Raw genomic sequence first — 26,725 nt, 5'->3', positions numbered from 1 at the left:
AGACCGTAATTAGCAGTGATCTCGACTCTAGAAACCTTTCAAGTGTGAAGCAAGAGAAGAAACTAAATGGAGTATAAAGAGAAAAAAGTCTTAGTAGCCTCACGTGAAAGCTGTGAAGAGGGACTTCCAGGTTCCATAGTTAGATTTTCACCTTCCTAAACTTACGCATTTAATTGGCTTTATGATAAAGAATAAAAAAAAGCTCACACACAAAAACAGGTTTTTAAAAAAAGTAATAGGAACCCCCTTCAGCAGAAAACAGCACCCTGCTCACCTCTGCTCCCTATCGTTGTCCAGAGTAGTGGTGTACTGCTCCCTGGACATCACTGCGGGTGGGAGGATGAGCCGTCTGTCCCTGTATAGAGGTCATCTGGAATGGTAACATATCATGGGGTGCAGCGACCCCTGGAAGTACAAGGGTGCAAATTGGTAGTGGGCTCTCAGAAAGTTCCGTGAAGATGATATAAATAAATCTGAGACAGGACAAGCTACATCGGTGAATGACAGAGAGTGAAGCACTGTAACACACAGGGAAAATCTCTTTCATAAACATGGTAGGATTCAGAATTGTAAATAAACCCCGAAGTTAAATGCTATTCTGACCTGCTTGAAAATAATCTAGAAATGTGAGTGGCATGGGACATTCTTTTCCTCCAAAATTTTTTTCAAAAATTTCAAACATGCAGCATCAAAAGAGCCTGGGATGTTTTCGTTTGGATAAGATGAGTGACTATAATTTATGGATTTGAAGGAAACTAAACTAGATGAATACATTATTGAACACAATTTTGTGGGATCCTTGGTAAACCGTAACAGTGCTTGAGGTCTCTGCATGTATCTAGTAGCCAGAGAAGAAGCCAGACACAAGCGTAGGGACAGAGGGGCCTGGTGAAGAAAGGGCCCAGCATCTCTGATGGACCTCGACCGCAGCCTGCCCAGGCAACTGAAATATGCAGATGGGACGTTAGAATGTGTCCAGAGTGTCTTTAGTCTCAGGTGAAAATGTATTGGGAATCTTACCCTTCACTGAACAAAAGTAAGATCCTTGAAATTCTGATGCATGAAGGAAGATCACATCTACTCAGTACTTTTCCTCTTCCCGGGGGGACAAATAGCTCAGCTTTGGGCTTTTGTTAAAGTGCTTTGCTTTTCAGTTATGCTTGAGCTGTTTTCATAAGCTCAATGGGGAGAGGACCAGAAACTTGGACGTCGTAAGTTAGGTTGCCCTCTTAGCCACCTCTTTGAACCCCATCCAGACGTATCAGTAAGAAATGAAATCTGATTAGGAAGGTATGGAACTCCACTATGGGACCCCATGGTTCGTGGTTTTACCCAAGGAAGCAGCCTTCCTGTAAGGATTCGAGCTCCCAGCTGGGGAGATGTGTGCCCTGAACTGCCCAGCCACGCTCCTCTGCGGCCTCAGCGGGTGTTCTGGGGTTGCTGTTCACTTGTGGTTTTACAAACATCAATCTTGAGGTGCAGACCAGATGAGAACACTGCGTAGACAGCATGCCTTCCGCAGACGTCTTGGCCGTTCATTCGCTCTCAGGCCCTTCCCTCCAGGGACGTTATGTATGCGATCAGAATCTCCGTTTGCAAGCTTGGAGACAGGACCACTGGTCTGGCGGTCTCACTGGGACATGATGTACAGGGGCTCCAGCCTTCACTTCTTTTCATCATGTGACATGTCCATTGGATGGTCTCTTCATACGAAGAAGCTGTCATAGCTAATGTTATTAGAGTTACATTTTTATAAAACAAGAGAAAGTGATTTTACTATACCTTTGCATCTCCAGTTTTTACTGTTAAAAAAAAAATGACCTGTGGTGTGAGGGTGATCTGGCTGCGACATCTGTCACCCCACCAATTGTCAGGGTTGATCCAGCCGACCTGGCTGGCGAGGCGGGTTTCCCCCTCCTCCGTCGCCGCCCCACGTGTGTCCCTCCCAGAGCCGCACACTGCGCCCAGGAGGATGACCGTTCCCGGAAGAGGAGGATAGTGTTCGGTCAGGAGCACATCAGTACCTATGCTTTCCTGCTAGAAACCCCTGCACTGACCCTCAAGGGCCATTTGCGGGAAGGAGGGTAGTCAAACTTCGAGACTTCCAGCACATCCAAACGAGGTGGTGTGTGTGGCAGTCTGCCTTTCTAAAAACAAAACAAAACAAAGCTCTCGAGCCGCGCTGTCCGTTATGGTAGCCAGTCACCCACATGCGGCTATTGCAGTTACTTAAAGTTTGTTAATAAGATGATATAAAAGCAAATTAACATTCCATACAGTGTCCACATTGTGGCTGCTGGCTGCTGTACCAGACAACACAGAGAGACATTTCCATCACTGCAGAAAGTTCTGTAAGTGCTGTCGAAGGTATACCTTTACAGTGAGCCTTAAATCTGATTACCTCATTTGGTCCATGAGTTTGAGAGCCTCTACAGTTTGGTAATAGCCAAAAATCAAGTAAGAGCCAGTATCTATCTGTATAGTGCTCTAGAATTTTCAAAGCTCTCTTCCACAAAATGTCATTTCATCTTTAAATCAGCCCAGTGAAGTAGACGGGGCTGGTGGTATTATTGTCCTTACATTGTACTTGGGGAGTGATTTGCTTATGTTGGGACTTCTGTCGAGGTGTGTGACAGTGTTCTAGTTCCTGATATAATAGAGCACTTTCACAAGCAAAGCACTTAGGTTAACATCCTGATAAAACTTCACTTCCCATAAAAAATTTTATAGAAATAACATTTATGGTAAACGTGACCTATCCTAGTTATCCGGATAATTTTGTCCTAAGTCTGGGTTGAAACTCAGAGGAAAATAGTACTTCAGTATTCCTTTCTGAATTTTTAAGGCAAATAATGAACATGTAATTGTTCCCATTTTAATGGTGTTTTAGTTTATTAAAAGCATAGGCCTAACTCTTGGCTTGTGGACAGAAACAAGATTCTCATGGAATAGAAAGGAACTGGAATAAATACGTATAAAAATAAAAGAAAATGTTATTAATGAGAACAGGTTTAAGGCATGTGATCCCTGGCATATTCTGGTTCAAATTGAGCCTGTCTCCTCCATGGTACTGTGGTGGTGCTGTCAGAGCTTGGGATAGGACAGGCTCCTCCCTCCTGTGACCTCCTCGGGCAGAGAAGGGAGCCCATCTCCCTCGGAGGATCCAGGAAAGACGGCGTGCTGATGACTACTCATGGAGCAGAAATGAGAAGAAATAAAAAGGACAAGTAGTAAAGTATAAGTTACTTTACTATAGGCAAATATAAAACTTCTAGGGTAATACTTTCTAGAAATGAAAAAAAAAAATGAAACTGAAATAAAAGAACTCTGACATTTGAGTTCATATGTATATTAAACATGTAGGTGTGTGCAGCTATAATTTTAAATTTATATTTTTGTCAAAGAAGAGAAAATCCCTCTAACTATTTGAAAAATTTGCATTCTCTAGGCAGTTTCTGTCTCTTTGTCTCCTAAATCAGCTAACCACCCATGGTCAGCTGTGCCCCGTCTGGAGCCCTGGTGGGGGAGGGAGGCGGGTGGTAGGAGGCGGAGCAGGCCAGAGAGCTGAGCCGCTTCCAAATTGGAAGCCTCCATTCTTTCAGCGTATGGAAAGTAGTGGAATAAATGATTATGAAAACAAATCTAATTGCTTATTCAAGCTGACCTGTTAAAGCTGTATGTATTAGTTACTCTGCCCTCAACTGCTTGCCTCAGTTTTGCAAACTGGCCGAGCCAGACTCTTCATCCTGTATTCAGCTACACTTTAAAAAAGTCACCACTCTGCTGAGCATCAGAATTCCCAGTTCTGTAGCCAGCTCCTGATTTGAATTCATGGAGAAGCATTGAATTCTCTTGCCCTCTCCCGTCTTTACCCTCAGCCTCGCTGGATACTGTGTGTTCACATGTTTTGGGCATATAAAGCATCAGAGACTAAATTGGCTGCTCTGATTTTGCTGGAGTATGGTAGCCACCTTATGCTCTGTCCTTTACGGAGTGCATATTCCCCTGGTGGTGTAATCCCAAACCGTATTTCTCAAGATGGTGATAACGTGCAGGGGCTGCGGGTGGAGACGGTGAAATGCAGTAGAGTGGTCAGAGAAGTTTGAGGAATGAACACACCAGGCTGCCCCCCTTGCCCATCCACAATCCACGTCATCATATTAAAAGGCTCTGGGAGGTTGTGTTCCATATAGGTACCTGTTGAACTTTGCCACCAGGATGCCATTTCCTTGGGGAAAACCTATTAGCACCCTCTTTTTCGGCTCTCTGGTTGGAGATTGCTGCCCTGTGGAAGTGGGTTCAGACTCTGGGTATTTAGCCTTTTAGAAAGCATTCAGGGCTTAGAGCTTGCCCTCTGGAGTCTAGAGTTGCCATCTCGTAACGAGAAGACAAATTATGCTGCACAAAAGTCCTGAGAAACCATGCCCAGGTTTATTTCTGTCATTGGGATACTTGAACCCTGTGAATTGAGATGTGCAGAATCCTTTCTCCACAAGATTTCCTCATGGCAAGCCGTCCTTCTCTGTGTATTTAGGAATTGGCCATATTTTTTTTCAGGTAAGTTTAATCAATACCCTTTCCAGATACTTGAAGAAATTGTAAGTTACTTTTATTACAGGTATATATAAAACTTCTCGTTCTCTTTACTGGTTGCTTCAGAAATTGAATTTGAATATATTTTAATAGTCATTTTGATAGTGATACATGAGCCTGACCCTTCTGCTTATCTTGTGATATTATATAATTGAAACTTGTTTCCACCTTGTTATATCAGAAGCATTTTCACTTCTTCTAAAGAATATGTGGTAACTCTGCCTTGGGTGTGCTGCCGTGGCCTCGTGCAGGAGCAATTAATTGCTGACTTGACCTGATGATTTATTAATGATGGTGGTTAACCTGAGAAAGGTTTACAATGATTCATGTTAAATGCAGTCATGGAAGAGGGGTGAAATTGAGATCAAGAATACTTCGAATCATTCAGCTTGACCCATTTGGCATTTATAGAATGCTCCACACAAAAAATCCCCAGAAATATGTGTATGTAGTCACACATGTACGCATGCGGAGGGGGAGAGATGTAAAGTAACTTTATTCCTACTTCTCTTACCCTGATGGTGTTCGGAAGGCGCCATAATAAAGGATATTTCCCTGTGTTGGGGTTGGTTGAAGCCATCAGATGCTATCATATGACGCACAGTGCCCTATGAATTGCTTTCAAGCCCTAAGGTTTGCATACAGATATTTTTCTAAGCCAGTATGTTAATAATAAACAAGCTATTACTTGCCCATTTTAAGTTTCTAAAAATATCATAATTGCGAGGTCACTCTCCTGTGTATTTTAAGAGAATCCTAGCACATTTCCTGTCTGGTAGGTCAGTCACCCAATTTTAAATAGTCACCCTCTGCATTCCCTGGTTAACATAGAAAGATGCCAGGGATGAGAGTAAAAGAGGTGAAGCCCAGGGAAATGTGTCCATGTCTCTTTGGCATGAGTGAGTTAGCATCTTGACTCGGGCCTTCTGCTGCTTGCCTTTGACACTTAAACCTGTGATGGGTGCTGATAGGCTCTCCCTGGGAAGTCTGGCAGTGATTTCTCCACTATTGATGAATCCTGGGGCTGTGGGGATGGCAGGGGAGAAAGTTGAGGAGAGGTTGGAATGGCGGTCCTCAGCAGAACTGCAGCTGAGACTCTTCTCTTCTTGTTTACATGCAAAGTGGAGAAGACCTCTGAGTGAGTCCACCACCTCCCTCAGCTTTCCCGTGGGCTCAGTGGGTACGGCTGAGGCATTTGGGTGGCCTTCATTCAGTCTTTTCCATTTCTGTGCATATTTGCTTTTGAAAAGGTAGAAAAATGGGCCTCCTGCTTTTCCTCTGTTCAGGTACTCGGGCTTCTGGTAGCATCTGGGTGTTAGAGGAAAGCGGGAAGGCGGGACCGCAGCTCCTGGCCGAGGCCGAGGTGCAGGGCCGCCAGGCCGCTATGCCTCCCACGGCTAGCGGCGCAGGGCGGTTGGCATCCCTGGTTCAGAGGAGGGCTGAGGAATTAACCAGGAGGCCCAAAACAGAACGCAGGGCGCAGTTGCTCCGATTCGCTGCTGGCTGTGGGCCATGATTTCAGCCCCACTCCTGCTGGAACCTGCGCTTAGGGGTGGAGTCAGGAATGGTTTGAGGGCTCGCATCAGTGCCGTCTGCGAGGGAGATTCCACCATACTGCGTTCTTAGACTGTCTCTCAACCACCCTAATTTCAAAACCATGTTAAAAGAAGATCTACTTCTCAATATAAACTGCCATTGATAGAAATAATCTTTTTTTGTTTGTTTGTTTAATCTTCCAAGTATATGAGCAACGTGGATTCGTGGTGTAAAGCCTGTGGTGAGGTAGACCTTCCCTCAGAGCTGCAGGATCTGGAGGACGCCATTCATCACCATCAGGGAATATATGAGCACATCACTCTCGCTTATTCTGAGGTGAGCCGGCAGTCCCACTTGAGATGGAAAGCAGCAGTTTTGTATCCTACCAGAACCTGGGGAGAAAGAGTGCAGTTTTGTCTAGCCCAGAGACAGCTTGTAGATTCTGTGGTGAAGTGCAGTTTGGTTGTGACTTTTGAACGGTGTGTGTGCGAGGGTGGGGGGTGGGGCTCCTGTCAAAGAGGGTGGTCGGCAGTGAGCAGACTTCTCCTGGCCCTGTGATGTTTGTGCATTTCCTCTAGAGTGCTTGTATTTTCATCTGCTAGAGTAAGTGAGATTCCAACTTTCTGGCCTGCATGCACTTAGGAAATACATGTTTTGGGTGCTATTCAGTCTAGTTGAACTCAATTTAATTTTCCTGAATGCAACTTTCTACAAAGGAGGGAAACCTGATACTGCCTCATGTTCTAGATCAAAAGCACACACTGTTTTGTTGTTGTTGTTGTTGTTGTTGTTTTAAAGATTTATTTATTTGAGACAGAGTATGCACGAGCTGGGGGAGGGACAGAGGGAGAGGGAGAGAGAATCTCAGGCACACTCGATGCTGAGTGTGGAGCCCAATATGGGACTCGAACTCACAACCCTGAGATCATGACCTGAGCCAAAACCAAGAGTCAGATGCTCAACCGACTGAGCCACCCAGGTGCCCCAAAAAAAGACACACTGTTTGAAGCTACTAGCTGTTACAGAAATCTAAGTATAGCATTTTCTTTATTATTTTAAGGTAAATTATTTCTTTACCATATCCCTGTCTTATTTTCTGCCCCCTTTCTCTGGGCCTGTTTGGTTTTTTGTTTTTGTTTTTTTTTTCTATTTTATTTTATTAATTTTTTTTTTCTTTTAGAGAGAGAGCACTCATGCACACACAACAGGAGCGGGACAGAGGGAGAGGGAGGGAGAAAATCTTAAGCAGGCTTTGTGCCCAGCGCAGAGCCTGATGCAGGACTTGATCTCACTACCCTGAGATCATGACCTGAATTGAAATCAAGAGTTGGACGCTTAACTGACTGAGCCACCTAGGCGCCCCTGGGCCTGGCTTTTTTGTGAGGACTTTATGGGATCACTTATTTCATGTTCACAACTCTGGGACACGTGTCCTTGTTGGCCATGCTGTTACAAATGAGGAGACCGAGGCTCAGAGATGAAGTGACTTGTGCCAGGTCAGCTCCTGGAAGAGGTGGAGCAGAGACGTGCAGAGAGCCTGACCTCTGCCTCCTCACCCGTGGCGTGGTCGTCAGACCAGTCTACCTTTGGGAACGGGTTAAATTCCCAGAGGGGAGCGGGCATGCATGCCTGTCTTCAGCAAGGTGTCCCCCACTCTGCCTTCATCGTGGGTGTCTACAGCCATGTATGCTAAGATGAAAGATCACTGGAGACTTGAGTACGAAATACTGCAAAACCCCTGGCAGAGGGCAGGGTACAGAGTGGATGCTCAGTTTACCCATGTCTTCCTTGATTGGAACTACAAACACCTTGTCAAAGTCATAGGGAAGAAATCATAGGCCATTTGCATTTCAGTCTGGCACTTCCTGCTTCACCAAGCAGTGGCCCCTCTCCTGTCCTTGGAGCTGGGTCTCCTGATCCCTTAGTGTCCTTGGGTGAGTTGAACGATGTACGCAATGCCTGTGATATTTGCTTCAGAATGTGGTCGCACCTCCTGCCCTGAAGGTTGAAATCTACGTGTTTGTTTTTCTAGCTACCTTTTTTTTTTTTTTAAAGATTTTATTTATTTGACACAGAGACAGCCAGCGAGAGAGGGAACACAGGCAGGGGGAGTAGGAGAGGAAGAAGCAGACTCCCAGCGGAGGAGCCCGACGTGGGGCTCTATCCCAGAACTCCGGGATCACGCCCTGAGCCGAAGGCAGACGCTTAACGACTGAGCCACCCAGGCGCCCCTCTAGCTACCTTTTTATCCAAAAGATTCCCCCGCCTTTTTTAGCACTGTTTTATTTTGTCCATGGAATTTAAAAGAAGTCCACTCTGTGTTATGCTTCTTTATTTTGCACCCAATGTATTTTAGTTAATTTGATTATCTGATTTATTAGGAACTATATAAATATTAGTGATAGCCTTTTTACTTTTGTTAGTTTGCTTATCTATTTAATTTTTAGCATGGGAAGGAGGGCAGAGGGAAAGGGAGAGAGAGAATCTTAAGCAGGCTTCATGCCCAGTGCGGAGCTGGATGTGGGACTTGATCTCACGACCCTGAGATTGTGACCTGAGCTGAAATCAAGAGTTGGATGCTCAACCAACTGAGCCACCCAGGTGTCTAGTGATAGCTTTTTTAACAGTAGAAGTGAAAGTTGAACAGATCTGTAATTTTTCGTCACATTAGTTCTTGAGGATTATTGTGAGTTCCGAAAAAACATTAATTTCTTTCTCCCTAGTGTACCATCTCTAGGCATTGTCTGATTTTGACCTGTAATAAAGTGAGTGACTGTTGTCCACTGTGTAACTGGGCCTTCACTCATCTACTTACTAATGGTTTTCTCGGTAACTGCGTTTAGATTCCTGTGGTAGGTTCCAGACCCCTGTGGGGTTGAACAGCTCGCTCATAAGGTGCTCGGCAGCAGCCAAGCTACAGTCGTTGCTAACACGACTTACGTCAGAGTCAGCCTGACCTGACCAGTGTCATCCTCTGGCTACGCTGGCCAGTTCAGTCTGCCTGTTGCCCTTGCACTTGTAGCAAAGTACATAATTCCGTCACCACTACCTTCTATAGGAATGGGGCATCTTGACTTGGGAACTTACATTTATTTACGGTGCTGTTTCATTAGCTTTTATATTGGTACCGAAGTACCAATGACATTTTTCAAAGAGCTGGAACAAACAGCCCTTAAATTTGTGTGGAACCAGAAAAGGCCCCGAATAGCCGAGGAATTATTGAAAAGGAAAAACAAAGCTGGGGACATCACATTGCCTGATTTCAAGCTATACTACAAAGCTTTGATCACCAAGACAGCATGGTACTGGCACAAAAACAGACACATAAATCAGTGGAACAGAATAGAGACTCCAGAAATGGACCCTTGGCTCTATGGTCAACTAATCTTTGACAAAGCAGGAAAAAACATCCAGTGGAAAAAAGACAGTCTCTTCAATAAATGGTGCTGGGAAAATTGGACCGCTATATGCAAAAGAATGAAACTTGACCACTCTCTCACACCATACACAAAGATAAACTCCAAATGGATGAAAGACCTCGATGTGAGATCCATCAAAATCCTAGAGGAGAACATAGGCTGCAACCTCTTTGACATCAGCCACAGCAACTTCTTTCATGACACATCTCCAAAGGCAAGAGAAACAAAAGAAAAAATGAACTTATGGGACTTCATCAAGATATAAAATTTCTGCACAGCAAAGGAAACAGTCATCAGAACAAAGAGGCAGCCCACAGAATGGGAGAAGATATTTGCAAATAACACTACAGATAAAAGGCTGGTATCCAAGATCTATAAAGAACTTCTCAAACTAATACACAAGAAACAAATAATCAAATCAAAAAATGGGCAGAAGATATGAACAGACACTTTTCCAATGAAGACATACAAATGGCTAACAGACACATGAAAAAATCATTAGCCATCAGGGAAATTCAAATCAAAACCAGTTAGAATGGCAAAAATGGACAAGGCAAGAAACAACAAATGTTGGAGAGGATGTGGAGAAAGGGGAACCCTCTTACATTGTTGGTGGGAATGCAAGTTGGTACAGCCACTTTGGAAAACAGTGTGGAGGTCACTCAAAAAGTTAAAAATTGAGCTACCCTATGACCCAGCAATTGCAGTACTGGGTATTTACCCCAAAGATACAGATGTAGTGAAGAGAAGGGCCATATGCACCCCAATGTTCATAGCAGCATTGTCCACAATAGCTAAATTGTGGAAGGAGCCGAGATGCCCTTCAATAGATGACTGGATTAAGAAGATGTGGTCCATATATACAATGGAATATTACTCAGCCATCAGAAAGAATGAATACCCAACATTTGCAGCAACATGGACGGGACTGGAGGAGATAATGCTAAGTGAAATAAGTCAAGCAGAGAAAGACAGTTATCATACGGTTTCACTCATTTATGGAACATAAGAAATAGCAGGGAGATCAGTAGGAGAAGGAAGAGAAGAATGAAGGGGGGATAAACAGAAGGGGGAATGAACCACGAGAGACTATGGACTCTGGGAAACAAACTGAGGGCTTCAGAGGGGAGGGGGTGGGAGATTGGGATAGGCCGGTGATGGGTATTAAGGACATGTATTGCATGGTGCACTGGGTGTTATATGCAAACAATGAATCATGGAACCTTGCATCAAAAACTAAGGATGTACTTACTGTATGGTGACATAATATAATTTAAAAAATAAAAGTTTTAAATAATTTGATGGCAAGTAAACTGCTTTTCAGGCTGAAGGATTAAACCACAATTTTTAGCCTAAAAACATGTTTGCCACAGAGCTATAAATTCAAGGAAGCAGTAACTTCACAGTGAAAATGAACAGAAAAGTCTTTCAGTAAAACAGAACAAACTCCCCCCCCCCCTTTTTAAGTTTGAAATAGTTTCAGGCTATAGAAAAGTATTAGAATAGAACAGAGAGCTCCCACATTCCCTTACCCAGATTTCCCAGTTTTTCACATTTTTCTGCATTCGCTCTGTCGCCCCCTCCCCGCACCGCTCTCTGCTGTCAGCACATCAGCTGTGCTGCAACACACCCATCCCTCCCCCAGACCCCTTGGTGTTTCCCACGGTTCTCACTACGCCTGGTCCAGGGCGCTGTCCAGCAGCATGCATTACACTTAGTGGACACATGTCGTCGGTTTCCTTCACGGTGGAACATTCTTTAGTCTTTGTGACAGTGTCAGAGAATCAGGTTCCTTCGTTCTCTAGGGTGACCCTCAACCTCCAGCCCATCCATCCAGTTTTCCTCCTGTGCAGATGAAAGCCGAGTGTCACAGCAGGGTCATAGGATGCTGACCCCTCCCATCGCTGGTGATGTTAACCTTGACCCCTTGGTGAGGTTGGTGTCTGCAAGGTTTCTCCAGTGCAAAATCATCATTAAAAAGATTTGTGAAAAGTCATCATTAAAAAAATTGGGTTTTGAGGAGCATGTTGTGGGAGATACACTGATAAGTGTTTCTCATCAGACTTCCCATGGCCTTGGCACCCCTGGTGCTTCTTGCCCTTCTCAGCTACCACTGGGATGGCTGTCTGGCGGCCAGTATTCCTTCTCTACTTATTAGGGGGTCTACTGCTGTGAGGAAGAACTTTATTTTATTTCCTACTTATTCATTGTTTCAGTATGAATTTATGGTATATTCAATGGTTGTAGTCTGATACTCTATTTTGGTGCTTAAACTGTCCACATTTAGGCAGCGGGACTCCCTTTTTTTTTTTTTTTTTTAAATGATTTTTTATTATATTATGTTAGTCACCATACAGTACATCCCCGGTTTCCGATGTAAGGCTCGATGACTCATTAGTTGTGTATAACACCCAGTGCACCATGCAATACGTGCCCTCCTTACTACCCATCACCGGTCTATCCCATTCCCCCACCCCCCTCCCCTCTGAAGTCCTCAGTTTGTTTCTCATAGTCCATAGTATCTCATGTTTCATTCCCCCTTCTGATTACCCCCCCTTTCTTTATCCCTTTCTTCCCCTACCGATCATCCTAGTTCTTATGTTCCATAGATGAGAGAAATCATATGATAGTTGTCTTTCTCTGCTTGACTTATTTCACTTAGCATTATCTCCTCCAGTGCTGTCCATGTTGTAGCAAATGTTGAGAACTCGTTCTTTCTGATAGCTGAGTAATATTCCATTGTATATATGGACCACAACTTCTTAATCCAGTCATCTGTTGAAGGGCATCTCGGCTCCTTCCACGATTTAGCTATTGTGGACATTGCTGCTATGAACATTGGGGTGCATATGGCCCTTCTCTTCACTACGTCTGTATCTTTGGGGTAAATACCCAGTAGTGCAATGGCTGGATCATAGGGTAGCTCAATTTTTAACTTTTTAAGGGACCTCCACACTGTTTTCCAGAGTGGCTGTACCAACTTGCATTCCCACCAACAATGTAGGAGGGATCCCCTTTCTCCACATCCTCTCCAACAATTGTTGTTTCTTGCCTTGTCTATTTTTGCCATTCTAACTGGCGTAAGGTGGTATCTCAGTGTGGTTTTGATTTGAATTTCCTTGATGGCTAATGATTTTGAACATTTTTTCATGTGTCTGTTAGCCATTTGTATGTCTTCATTGGAAAAGTGTCTGTTCATATCTTCTGCCCATTTTTTGATTTGTTTATTTGTTTCTCGTGTATTGAGTTTGAGAAGTTCTTTGTAGATCTTGGATACCAGTCCTTTATCTGTAGTGTCATTTGCAAATATATTCTCCCATTCCGTGGGCTGCCTCTTAGTTTTTCTGACTGTTTCCTTGGCTGTGCAGAAACTTTTAATCTTGATGAAGTCCCATAAATTCATTTTATCTTTTGTTTCTCTTGCCTTTGGGGATGTGTCATGAAAAAGGTTGCTTTGGCCGATGTCGTAGAGGTTGCTGCCTATGTTCTCCTCTAGAATTTTGATGGATTCCTGTCTCACATCGAGGTCTTTCATCCATTTGGAGTTTATTTTTGTGTATGGTGTGAGAGAGTGGTCAAGTTTCATTCTTTTGCATGTAGCTGTCCAATTTTCCCAGCACCATTTATTGAAGAGACTGTCTTTTTCCCACCGGATGTTTTTTCCTGCTTTATCAAATATTAGTTGCCCAAAGAGCCGAGGGTCCATTTCTGGGCTCTCTATTCTGTTCCATTGGTCTATGTGTCTGTTTTTGTGCCAGTACCATGCTGTCTTTGTGATCACAGCTTTGTAGTACAGCTCGAAATCCGGCATTGTGATGCCCCCAGCTTTGTTTTTCCTTTTCAACAGTTCCTTGGAGATTCGGGGCCTTTTCTGTTTCCATACAAATTTAAGGACTATTTGTTCCAGTTCTTTGAAAAATGTCCTCGGTATTTTGATCGGGATAGCATTGAAAGTGTAGATTGCTCTGGGTAGCATGGACATTTTAACTATGTTAATTCTTCCAATCCATGAGCATGGAATATCTTTCCATCTTTTTATGTCTTCCTCAATGTCTTTCAAGAGTGATTTATAGTTTCTAGAATATAGGTCCTTTACGTCTCTGGTTAAGTTAATTCCAAGGTAACGTATGGTTTTTGGTGCTATTGTAAATGGGATGGATTCCCTAATTTCTCTTTCTTCGGTCTCGTTATTCGTGTATAGAAATGCAACTGATTTCTGAGCATTGATTTTGTATCCCGCCACGTTACTGAATTGCTCTATAACTTCTAATAGTTTGGGAGTGGCTTCTTTTGGGTTTTCCATATAGAGTATCATGTCATCTGCAAAGAGAGACATTTTGACTTCTTCTTTGCCAATTTGAATACCTTTGATCCCTTTTTGTCGTCTGATTGCTGTTGCAAGGACTTCTAGTACTATGTTGAATAATAGTGGCGAGAGTGGGCATCCTTGTCGAGTTCCTGATCTTAAGGGAAAGGCTTCCAGCTTTTCCCCATTGAGAATAATATTTGCAGTAGGCTTTTCATAGATGGCTTTTATGAGATTGAGAAATGTACCTTCTATTCCTACACTCTGAAGGGTTTTAATCAGGAAAGGATGCTGTATTTTGTCAAATGCTTTTTCGGCATCGATTGAGAGGATCATATGGTTCCTGAGTCTTTTCTTGTTGATATGATGTATCACGCTGATTGATTTGCGAATATTGAACCACGCTTGCATCCCAGGTATGAATCCCACTTGATCGTGATGGATAATCCTTTTAATGTACTGTTGGATTCTATTAGCAAGTATCTTGTTGAGGATTTTGGCGTCCATATTCATTAGGGAAATCGGTCTGTAATTCTCCTTTTTGAGGGGGTCTTTGCCTGGTTTGGGGATCAAGGTAATATTGGCCTCATAGAATGAGTTTGGTAGCTTTCCTTCTGTTTCTATTTTTTGAAATAGCTTTAGGAGAATAGGTATTATTTCTTCTTTGAATGTTTGGTAGAATTCCCCAGGAAAACCGTCCGGGCCTGGAGTTTTGTTATTTGGAAGGTTGTTTATCACTGACTCAATTTCTTCATAATTAATTGGCCTGTTTAAGGAATCAATTTCTTCCGGTTTCAATCTTGGTAGTTTATAGGTTTCCAGGAAGGATTCCATCTCTTCCAGATTGCTTAGTTTATTGGCATATAGCTGTTGATAAAAATTTCTAATAATCCTTCCAATTTCAATGGTGTTCGTCGTGACCTCTCCTTTTTCATTCATAATTTTAATAATCTGGGTCCTTTCTCTTTTCTTTTGGATAAGTCTTGCCAGTGGTCTGTCAATTTTATTGATTCTCTCAAAGAACCAGCTTCTAGTCCTGTTGATCTGCTCTACTGTACTTCTGGTTTCTGCTTGATTGATTTCAGCTCTAATTTTGGTCAACTGCTTCCTCGTGCGTGGATTAGGCCTGTCCCTCTGTTGCTGTTCCAGCTTCTTGAGGTGAGAATATAAAAACTGCATTTTAGATTTTTCTATTCTTTTGAGTGAGGCTTGGATGGCTATGTATTTCCCCCTTAGGACTGCCTTTGCAGTATCCCATAGGTTTTGGACTGTTGTATTTTCATTCTCATTGGTCTCCATAAATTGTTTAATTTGATTTTTGATTTCCTGGTTTATCGAGTCATTCCTGAGCAGGATGGTTCTTAGTCTCCAAGTGTTTGAGTTTCTTCCAAATTTTTCCTTGTGGTTGAGTTCCAATTTCAGAGCGTTGTGGTCTGAGAATATGCAGGGGATAATTTCAATCTTTTGGTATCGGTTGAGACCTGTTTTGTGTCCCAGAACATGGTCTATTCTTGAGAATGTTCCATGGGCATTAGAATAGAATGAGTATTCTTTGGTTCTGGGGTGTAGTGTTCTATATATATCTATGAGGTCCAACTCGTCGAGTATGGCATTCAAAGCCTTTGATTCTTTGCTTAGTTTTTGCCAGGGTGTTCTGTCTATTTCTGAGAGTGGAGTGTTGAGGTCCCCTACTATTAATGTATTTTTATTTATATGTCTCTTTATTCTGGTTAAGAGTTGGCTTGTGTATCTTGCTGCTCCCCTGTTGGGGGCATATATATTTATAATTGTCATATCCACTTGTTGAATACTTCCCTTAAGAATAATATAGTGCCCTTCTGCATCTCTAACTATAGTCTGTAGTTTAAAATCCAATTTATCTGATATGAGAATTGCTACCCCAGCTTTCTTTTGAGGTCCATTTGCGTGAAAGATGGTACTCCATCCCCTTACTCTCAGTCTGAATGCATCTTTGGGTTCGAAATGAGTCTCTTGTAGACAGCAAATGGATGGGTCATTTCTTTTTATCCAATCTGCAACCCTGTGGCGTTTTATGGGATGGTTCAAACCATTTACATTAAGACTGATTACTGAGAGATATGATTTTAATGTTGCCATGTTGCCAGTAAAGTCTTTGTTTGTATTGGCTGTGACTTTCTGTTCTGTATCACTCTTGGGGCCTTTTTACTTTTATAGAACCCCCCGTAATATCTCCTGTAGGGCTGGTTTCGTGGTTACAAAATTGGTTAGTGACTGGCGATTCTGAAATGTCTTTATTTCTCCATCAATTCTGAATGACAGCCTTGCTGGATAAAGGATCCTTGGCTGCATGTTTTTCTCTGAAAGAGCTTTAAATATGCTCCCCCAACCCTTTCTCTCATTCCAGGTCTGTGTAGACAGGTCTGACGTAATTCTGATGCTTTTGCCTTGGTACGTGAGAAATTTCTTTGCCCTGGCCGCTTTCAATACTGTATCCTTGCATCTAATATTTGCGAATTGCACTATGACGTGACGTGGCGTAGGTTTGTCGTGGTTGAGCTTGGGAGGGGTCCTCTCTGCCTCTTGGACACGAATGTTTGTTTCCCTTGCTAGATTAGGGAAGTTTTCAGCTACAATTTGTTCAAATATCTCTTCTAGACCTCTGTTTTTCTCCACCCCCTCGGGGATGCCGATGATTCTAACATTGGATCGTTTCATTGAGTCAGTAATCTCCCGTAACCTACATTCGTGGGCGTGGATTTTTTTAAGACCATCTTCTATTTTCATTTTTTCCTCTATTAACCCATCCTCCAATTCACTAACCCGTTCCTCTGCTTCTGCGACCCTGGCCATCAGAGCCTCTAGTTTTGCCTGCATTTGGCTCATAGAATTTTTAATTTCTGTCAGATTCGCTCTCATTTCTGTCCTTAGGGATTCTATATTCTCAGTAACCTTTTCGTTAATAGTTTTTTCAATTCTACTCATCATTTTGACCATCGTTACTCTGAATTCCATTTCTGATAATTTGGTTACATCCATATCCATTATTTCTGTGGCAGAGGCCACAGACTCACTGTCTTTTCTTTGCTGGGGGGGGCTTCTCCTTCTTGTCATTCTGATGAGGAGAGGTTGCGGGGTTTCCAGAGCCCAAATTATTGACTGGGTCCCAGGCCGTGCCCCTTGTTTTATAGGGATCTTAGGGATGTGGGCTTCTTCTTTAAAGATTTTATTTATTTATTTATGTGGCAGCCAACCAGCGAGAGAGGGAACAGAAGCAGGGGAGTGGGAGAGGAAGAAGCAGGCTCCCAGCGGAGGAGCCCGATGAGGGACTCCTTTCCGGAACGCCGGGATCACGCCCTAAGCCGGAGACAGGCGCTCAATGACTGCGCCACCCAGGCGCCCGGGTTGTGGGCTTCTTGATTTTTCAGCCTGCCTTCTGTGTTCTGGGGGAGGGGCCTGCCGCGCCGATACTCAGGCAACCTTGTTTGGGTAGAGTCTCCGTGTCCCCTGTGAGCCGGTATTTCCAGGCTTTTGTTCTCTGGCGGCTTCCCTGGCGGTTTGCTGTGCCTCTTCTGAGAGTCAGAGCAGCAGCGGCCGAATTTCAGCCTCTGTCACAGAACAGAGGGATTGCGGCCTGTTCTCTACTAATGTTCTGGCCACTTTAACTCTGTTACTGTTGGTGCTGCTCAACCCTGCAGCGTCCCGGGATGTGCGCCCCACACCCGGCGTCCCAGCCCTCCCGGCGCGTCTCTGTCCTTTGTGTTTGGCCGCCAGCCGCCCAGCGCGCTCACGGATCTCCCAGTCTCAGTCTGGATCCAGTGGCGCACGGGTTTCGGTGTTCGCGAGATGCCTGGTGGCGCGCACCCGGCTGACCGGTCTCAGTCTGCTTTGTTTTGCGGGTGCCGTCCGCGAGGCCGCCCACTCTCCAGCAAGTGGCTGCCGCTTCCAGGCGCGCCGGCAGGCCGGCTCCCTCCCCTTCTGTTTATCTTCCGATATCTGTGCACGAGTTTCATGGCTCCCGCTTCGTACCTCAATGAGATGTTCATTTGTAGAGATCCAGATGCGTCTTCCTGCGTCTCAGGCTGGTTCCGTGGTTGTTTAGGCTGGTCTGGTACCTATCCAGCTCGACTCGGAGGACCGGCTGAAAACGGTGTCTCCTACTCCTCCGCCATCTTAACTCCTCCCCGGGACTCCCTTTTTGTGTGTGGTTTTTTGGTTGGCTTTTGGTTTTTTTAACGTCCTTATCATTATTTGGGCATGTCCTTACTTTCTGGTAAAATGTTCCCAGGCTCGTGTGCTTTCCCTGCCTCATCCTTGGGATCCACCGTCTCGCCCAGGAGGACTTGCAGTCATTGCATTGTGTGGGGTTTAGAGACAAAGATGGGGCGCTCTGGAGCGCTTGTTTGCTTGTGGGGCGTCAGGGCTTCCAGGCGCTGGGGGCAGACAGTCAGGACACCCTTGTACGCGGCCGTGTACGTGTGCAGCCGTGTGCTCTCCACCTGGGACTGCTGCTGTGTCTCGCAGCGTCTGTGTCAGTGGGAAAGATCCACTTGTCCGTACCGGCGCTTCCGTTCCTAACCCAGTGCGTCAGGGCTCTTTCCAGCCTTTCCCTTTCTGTGCTTATACATTCCTTCTGGGACCACGGGAAGCCTGGCTCCCTTTACCCTCAGCTCTATTAGCTGTTGGCTCAGTGAGAGAATTTTTCAGTCCGCCCGTCTCCTCACCGCTTCGTCTGGCTTCTCTGTGGGCGTCTCTGCCCCAGCCCCCGGGATCCTCAGAAAGCCCTGCAGGGACTCCTGCATTGGCGCCGCCACCCTCCCTGCCTCGGACCTGGGCGCCATTTCCTCCGTGCCAGGAGGGGAGCGGAGGGAAGATGGGAAGGGAAGAGCCGCTCTTGATATTCAGGTGGTTTTTCCTCCCCCGAATCAGTGGTTTTCTAGCGGCAGGTGCTGCTTTAAAGCAGCTCCTCGTCGCCGCCCGGGACGTGGAGAGTCTCCGTCCGTGTTTAATGGCTGTCCTGGCGGATCCGGCGCCTGCCCTGCGGAGGCTTGCGCGACCGCACGCCAGCAGCCGGTCCTTACCCTGTGTCAGGGGTCGCGATCCACGCAGGAGGCGCTCCCCCCAGGGCTAACGGTGAGCCAGCCCCCGCCGGGGCGCGGGGTCCTTGAGGAGCAGGGACATGTGAGAGCGGGCCTTTGCTCGTCCTTTCTCTTTTCCTCTCACTTTCCCTTCTCCCTTTTTTCTTTAAACAGCGTCTGCAGTTTCTAGTCTCTGATGACACCGGTTTGCTGTGGGAAATCTTCCCAGCATTTTTCCCCCCCAAAACACAAACACCTGCTTTTCAGTGTTTTAATGAGCCGCGTCCCGTGGTGTTTCTGTGTGTGATTTAGCAGCAGGAGCACACATGTGCCTCGTAAACGTGCGCTTGCTTCTGCTCGCCAGCTTTGGGGCTAACGTTGTCTGGTGTAGTTGATCACAGGACAGGGAAGCAACACACACGTGTGGGGTAAGCTGTACTTTTAGAAACAGCATGGAGAGTACTCATTTTTAACATTTTATTTTTAAGCAAGCAAACTCATCGACTACTTTCCCCCAAAACTAAATTTGTACAGATGACTTTTGTCTCAGCACGCTTGTGTGGTCATGCAAACCTAAGCACTAAATGTTTGAATTGTGCAGTGAGTGTGCACCTGCTGACCACTGCGGCTGTGAGTGGAGCAGGAGGAAGGGAGACGGCAGGTCGGCTTTGGCTGCTCTTATTTGCTGTGATGTCAGGGTTTCATTTGTTTTAGTTTCTCAGTTTAGCAAATGTGCTGACATATTGCACACTTCAGTAGGGCCTCATGGAAGTGACTGGTTTGCTGCCCGGGAAGCCGGTCGGCCTCCTTTTGTAAGGCACTATATACGTGGGTGATGGCATGATTAGTGTTAACAGCATGTGAGAAAAACAGACAGCAAAATGAGTCACCTTGATAGTCAACTTAATAAAAGCATACGTCTTTGGTGTATGTGGAAGCTCGGCGACCTTGCTATAGAGGAACTTCTAATAGCGGTTGTTCAAAGCCTCATTAAGTATTGCAGCATCGCTGTTGCTAGCAGGGTGGTGGAGTCAGCGTTTGGCGCAGCGTCAGAGGTGACAGACCACACGGCAGTCTCTGCATATCCCTAATCTTGAAGTCTTGCAAGGGCTTGAAGTATGAGGGAGTAAAAAATGGCAGGCCCAAGTGCAATCTACGGAACAGCCATGTTCTCCGCACAGACCTGACTTAACCAATTGGGCTGCTCCAGCAGTTTCCAGTTTTCATCGTATCTTGGTTTTTCCTTTCTGATAATCCCATGTGGAGGTATGAGAGTCAAACATGGCTAGATTGATCTGGTTTTGAGTAAGAAACCTAATAGCTGAAAGATCTAGAAAACTGCCATTAGAGGACCATCCTAAGAACTTTGCCGGGAGCAAGAACCATCATCAAAGGGGAGCCAAAAAATCTGAAGGCAAGAATGTTGCCTGTTCTTTCTCAGGAGGCCTCCCTGATGTGTGGGAAAATGCCACTACCAGTATGGACATTTCAGAAGGGTCATTGGCCTCTGTGATTGGTAGGAGCTTCTTAGCGTAGGTGTCTTACGATAGGTTTAATCTCCTGATCCAGGGAGGAAGTGTTCCTGTTTGGCCGAGGACCATCGACCACAGCTACGGGACATGCGGACCCATCGTCACTCTTTCCTGCTTTATTAGAACTTTGATTTCAGAATCATTTCAGCATGAGTCGGAAAGGATAGTGGTGGCCATGAAGCCATTCCCAGGCTTAGCGTGGAGTTGTGTGCTCTGCAGGCCGTGGCAAGCCCTAAGCCCTGCAAAAAAAGTCAAAACAATTGTGTTGGTTTGAGTTGCTGCAAGTGGTGCAACTTGTTTCATGAAAGTTTTGAAGAAGGACCCTGCATGCTAAGTGTAGTCATTTCTGATCATGCCTTTATATATTTTGTGTATTTTGCTTATTTGGGTTATATCTGGGGAATAACATGTCCTATCATTTTTAGATATACACCAGCACATTTAGATCTAATGGACATATTGTAGGTCATATGTGATCTTTGGGTGGTGGCTGGTGGTTTCTGAAACTGTAAGCAAAAATCTCCAGGTACTATCCCTTTCCTTTGATCAGAGCAACCTTCTTACTTTGTGCACGTGAGGAAGATTCCTGGTGGAGTCTCTTAACTCTAATCTGATTTGTGGGAAATGTAGAGCACCAAGTACCAGAAATAAGAATAGGCAAATCTCCGTGAGGTGTGGTGGAACACACCAGGAATCCAGATCTTACCAATCTTACAAATCTTACGTGGAGTTTGATTAAAAGTAAATATTCAAGGGACAGCTGGGTGGCTCATTCTGTTAAGCGTCTGCCTTTGGCCCAGGTCATGATCTCAGGGTCCTGGGATCGAGCCCTGTGTTGGGCTCCCTGCTCAGCGGGGAGCCTGCTTCTCCCTCTTGCTCTGCCTCTCCCCCTGCATGCTCGCTTTCTTTCCCTCGCTCTCAAATAAATACAATCTTAAAAAAAAAGTAAATATTCAAGAACCAGACCGTTATTTTAGATTTTTAACAGTTAAGAATTTTCATTTGTCCTGATTTAGTTATTAGAACATATTAGTCTTGCATTTATAGAACATTAGTCTTTGTAAAATGTAATTTGCACTATGTGTGAAGTCCTCAAGCTCTGTATTCCAAGAAAAGCAGAGGGCAGAACCTGAAAAGAAAAAGAAAAAAAAGAAAAAAAAAGTTTGATTCTTTCAAAAATTACGAAATTCCTGCTTTTAGATAGTAAAGGTTGATGTTCTTTTTTGCAGCTATTGTCCCTTTGTGAGAGACAGGGTTTGACTGCCTGAAAGCTAGAAAAATATTTTTAGACAAAACATATAACTTCAATAAATTAATTCACCTGGTTCTATGGTTAAGAAATTTAGAACTACCTCACATACTGTAAACGTAGGCTATTTGTTTCAGTACTTAAACTATATACTAGTATTTAGGCTGCTGTATACTTTTCAGTGTCTTCCATTATTTCTTTTCTGGTGATTCAGTACCAGAGAATCTTTATTTTTATGCGGTAGAACAGTAGCCTTCATAAATTTGTAGCATATTGTTTCCTTACATAATACTGCTCTACTAATGAAGACAGCATTTTGCTGGAAGTCACTGAAACAGAAATGATATCCTTTATGTGCTTGAATAGCTTCTTTTCAATCGAGTATCCATAAAAGCTGCACTGAGGGGAGGCCTGAGTGGCTCAGCCAGATAAGTGTCTGCCTTTGCCTCAGGTCGTGATCTCGGCGTCCTGGGATTGAGCCCCACATTGAGAACCATCTTGGGCTCCCTGCTCAGCAGGGATCCTGTTTCTCCCTTTCCCTGTGCTGCCCCCACTGCTCATGTTCCGTCTCACATGCTCATGCTCTCTCTCAAATAAATAAAATCTTTAAACAGAAATGAAAAAAAAAAGCACAGAATTAGAATTGTTTCTGAAAGGTCTGGTGGAGAAATGCTGTGCATGAGCGTGTGCTAGAGTCGTGCGCTATGTCTGGTCTCAGTGGGCGTGAGAGATGTTCTCTTGCCTGGAATCTGTCTGCCACTTCGGCCGCCACGGTGTCTGCCACAGACCGCACCAGCGGGGTGACACGGACACTTCAGTCCCTGCTTAGGAATTCCCAGAAGGCAGGGTTCTACTTAATAAGTTGTCTTATGTTGAGGTATCTGTGTGTTCACGTTCTGTGTAAGAACTCAGCCATTTCCCACCAGCCATCTGTCATGAGCCAGCGTGTTCTTCTAAACCCAATAATGATATCTGCTCCGGAGCTCTGCTAAATATTGCAGAGACCCCCGAGGGAAGACAGATTCATTGGAATATTCTTGCTCATATTATTTATTTATTCATAGTAGTAGAATATTAGTGGTGTCACACGAATGCCTGTGAACCCCTGGTGAGGCCTAGAGAATTTTGTATTTCTAGTATATGGTATAAAACAATGGCTTAAGATAAGAAGTTTGCTTTCTGCCACTGTAGAAGTCCCAAGGCTGGCATTTCAGGACTGGTACAGTAGCTCTGTTAGTAAGAGATCTCTGGATCCTTTTGTCTTTTGTCTGTTTAGCAGGTAGGCTGCCATCCCTAAGGCTGCCTCAAGGTTATTATTAGCTGCCAAAGCTCCAGCCGTCTCCACCAAGTTCTTGGCAGCAGGGAGGGGAAGAGACAAGGGCGGGGTGAGCACCTCCTAAATGTCTTTCCTGGAAGCCCCCTCAATATTTTTTACTTCTGTATATTGGCTACTCTTATTTTGTAAGTGAGGTTGGGAAATGCAGTTTTATAGCTGGGGAATTGCCATCCCTGACTATCAGGGTTTGGCTGTCAAGGAGGGGCCAGTGGACTTAGAGGAGTTAACTATCCATTTCTCCCATACTTCTGATCCATATCCTTCTAAAACATATTCACCTGATCATATGCTCTGTACGTTTCTTCACTTATGTTTTTTATAAGGAATAAAACTTTGAGGAACTACTTAGAGGAAGCTTTGCTAGGCTCTATAGAATGTGAAATGTGTGACTTGGGGCACTGATTTTTAGTCCTAAGAGAAGCTACACCCCCAGTGATTAACAAAACATTTTCTTTTCTTTTTTTTTTTTTTAATGATTTTTTTATTATATTATGTTAGTCACCATACAGTACATCCCCGGTTTCCGATGTAAAGCTCGATGATTCATTAGTTGCGTATAACACCCAGTGCACCATGCAATACGTGCCCTCCTTACTACCCATCACCGGACTATCCCATTCCCCCACCCCCCTCCCCTCTGAGGCCCTCAGTTTTTTTCTCATAGTCCATAGTCTCTCATGTTTCATTCTCCCTTCTGATTACCCCCCCTTTCTTTATCCCTTTCTTCTCCTACCGATCTTCCTAGTTCTTATGTTCCATAGATGAGAGAAATCATATGATAGTTGTCTTTCTCTGCTTGACTTATTTCACTTAGCATTATCTCCTCCAGTGCCGTCCATGTTGCAGCAAATGTTGAGAACTCGTTCTTTCTGATACCTGAGTAATATTCCATTGTATATATGGACCAAAACTTCTTAATCCAGTCATCTGTTGAAGGGCATCTTGGCTCCTTCCACGATTTAGCTATTGTGGACATTGCTGCTATGAACATTGGGGTGCATATGGCCCTTCTCTTTACTACGTCTGTATCTTGGGGGTAAACACCCAGTAGTGCAATGGCTGGATCATAGGGTAGCTCAATTTTTAACTTTTTAAGGGACCTCCACACTGTTTTCCAGAGTGGCTGTACCAACTTGCATTCCCACCAACAATGTAAGAGGGTTCCCCTTTCTCCACATCCTCTCCAACAATTGTTGTCTCTTGCCTTGTCTATTTTTGCCATTCTAACTGGTGTAAGGTGGTATCTCAGTGTGGTTTTGATTTGAATTTCCTTGATGGCTAATGATTTTGAACATTTTTTCATGTGTCTGTTAGCCATTTGTATGTCTTCATTGGAAAAGTGTCTGTTCATATCTTCTGCCCATTTTTTGATTTGTTTATTTGTTTCTCGTGTATTGAGTTTGAGAAGTTCTTTGTAGATCTTGGATACCAGTCCTTTATCTGTAGTGTCATTTGCAAATATCTTCTCCCATTCCGTGGGCTGCCTCTTAGTTTTTCTGACTGTTTCCTTGGATGTGCAGAAACTTTTAATCTTGATGAAGTCCCATAAATTCATTTTATCTTTTGTTTCTCTTGCCTTTGGGGATGTGTCATGAAAAAGGTTGCTTTGGCCGATGTCGTAGAGGTTGCTGCCTATGTTCTCCTCTAGAATTTTGATGGATTCCTGTCTCACATCGAGGTCTTTCATCCATTTGGAGTTTATTTTTGTGTATGGTGTGAGAGAGTGGTCAAGTTTCATTCTTTTGCATGTAGCTGTCCAATTTTCCCAGCACCATTTATTGAAGAGACTGTCTTTTTCCCACCGGATGTTTTTTCCTGCTTTATCAAATATTAGTTGCCCAAAGAGCCGAGGGTCCATTTCTGGGCTCTCTATTCTGTTCCATTGGTCTATGTGTCTGTTTTTGTGCCAGTACCATGCTGTCTTTGTGATCACAGCTTTGTAGTACAGCTCGAAATCCGGCATTGTGATGCCCCCAGCTTTGTTTTTCCTTTTCAACAGTTCCTTGGAGATTCGGGGCCTTTTCTGTTTCCATACAAATTTAAGGACTGTTTGTTCCAGTTCTTTGAAAAATGTCCTTGGTATTTTGATCGGGATAGCATTGAAAGTGTAGATTGCTCTGGGTAGCATGGACATTTTAACTATGTTAATTCTTCCGATCCATGAGCATGGAATATCTTTCCATCTTTTTATGTCTTCCTCAATGTCTTTCAAGAGTGATTTATAGTTTCTAGAATATAGGTCCTTTACGTCTCTGGTTAAGTTAATTCCAAGGTAACGTATGGTTTTTGGTGCTATTGTAAATGGGATGGATTCCCTAATTTCTCTTTCTTCGGTCTCGTTATTCGTGTATAGAAATGCAACTGATTTCTGAGCATTGATTTTGTATCCCGCCACGTTACTGAATTGCTCTATAACTTCTAATAGTTTGGGAGTGGCTTCTTTTGGGTTTTCCATATAGAGTATCATGTCATCTGCAAAGAGAGACATTTTGACTTCTTCTTTGCCAATTTGAATACCTTTGATCCCTTTTTGTCGTCTGATTGCTGTTGCAAGGACTTCTAGTACTATGTTGAATAATAGTGGCGAGAGTGGGCATCCTTGTCGAGTTCCTGATCTTAAGGGAAAGGCTTCCAGCTTTTCCCCATTGAGAATAATATTTGCAGTAGGCTTTTCATAGATGGCTTTTATGAGATTGAGAAATGTACCTTCTATTCCTACACTCTGAAGGGTTTTAATCAGGAAAGGATGCTGTATTTTGTCAAATGCTTTTTCGGCATCGATTGAGAGGATCATATGGTTCCTGAGTCTTTTCTTGTTGATATGATGTATCACGCTGATTGATTTGCGAATATTGAACCACGCTTGCATCCCAGGTATGAATCCCACTTGATCGTGATGGATAATCCTTTTAATGTACTGTTGGATTCTATTAGCAAGTATCTTGTTGAGGATTTTGGCGTCCATATTCATTAGGGAAATCGGTCTGTAATTCTCCTTTTTGATGGGGTCTTTGCCTGGTTTGGGGATCAAGGTAATATTGGCCTCATAGAATGAGTTTGGTAGCTTTCCTTCTGTTTCTATTTTTTGAAATAGCTTTAGGAGAATAGGTATTATTTCTTCTTTGAATGTTTGGTAGAATTCCCCAGGAAAACCGTCCGGGCCTGGAGTTTTGTTATTTGGAAGGTTGTTTATCACTGACTCAATTTCTTCATAATTAATTGGCCTGTTTAAGGAATCAATTTCTTCCGGTTTCAATCTTGGTAGTTTATAGGTTTCCAGGAAGGATTCCATCTCTTCCAGATTGCTTAGTTTATTGGCATATAGCTGTTGATAAAAATTTCTAATAATCCTTCCAATTTCAATGGTGTTCGTCGTGACCTCTCCTTTTTCATTCATAATTTTAATAATCTGGGTCCTTTCTCTTTTCTTTTGGATAAGTCTTGCCAGTGGTCTGTCAATTTTATTGATTCTCTCAAAGAACCAGCTTCTAGTCCTGTTGATCTGCTCTACTGTACTTCTGGTTTCTGCTTGATTGATTTCAGCTCTAATTTTGGTCAACTGCTTCCTCGTGCGTGGATTAGGCCTGTCCCTCTGTTGCTGTTCCAGCTTCTTGAGGTGAGAATATAAAAACTGCATTTTAGATTTTTCTATTCTTTTGAGTGAGGCTTGGATGGCTATGTATTTCCCCCTTAGGAC

The 26,725-nt window shown here is 43.9% G+C and overlaps 1 protein-coding gene across 2 annotated transcripts in view; it reads left to right on the top strand.

The window, feature by feature from the left end:
* The window catches only part of TRIO (trio Rho guanine nucleotide exchange factor), a 238,077-nt gene that overhangs the window by 26,159 nt on the left and 185,193 nt on the right, over window positions 1-26,725 (top strand). For both annotated transcript variants that reach the window (XM_040630542.1, XM_040630543.1), the window contains exon 7: window positions 6,334-6,465. In XM_040630542.1, coding sequence (XP_040486476.1) covers window positions 6,334-6,465 — 132 coding nt within the window. The remainder of the gene's footprint in view (window positions 1-6,333; window positions 6,466-26,725) is intronic.

This window comes from Ursus maritimus, unplaced genomic scaffold (assembly GCF_017311325.1).
Source record: "Ursus maritimus isolate PB19 unplaced genomic scaffold, ASM1731132v1 scaffold_15, whole genome shotgun sequence".
NCBI classification, from domain to species: domain Eukaryota; kingdom Metazoa; phylum Chordata; class Mammalia; order Carnivora; family Ursidae; genus Ursus; species Ursus maritimus.
Note: the sequence above shows the minus strand (reverse complement) of the source record. Positions and strands in the feature narration are given on the sequence as shown.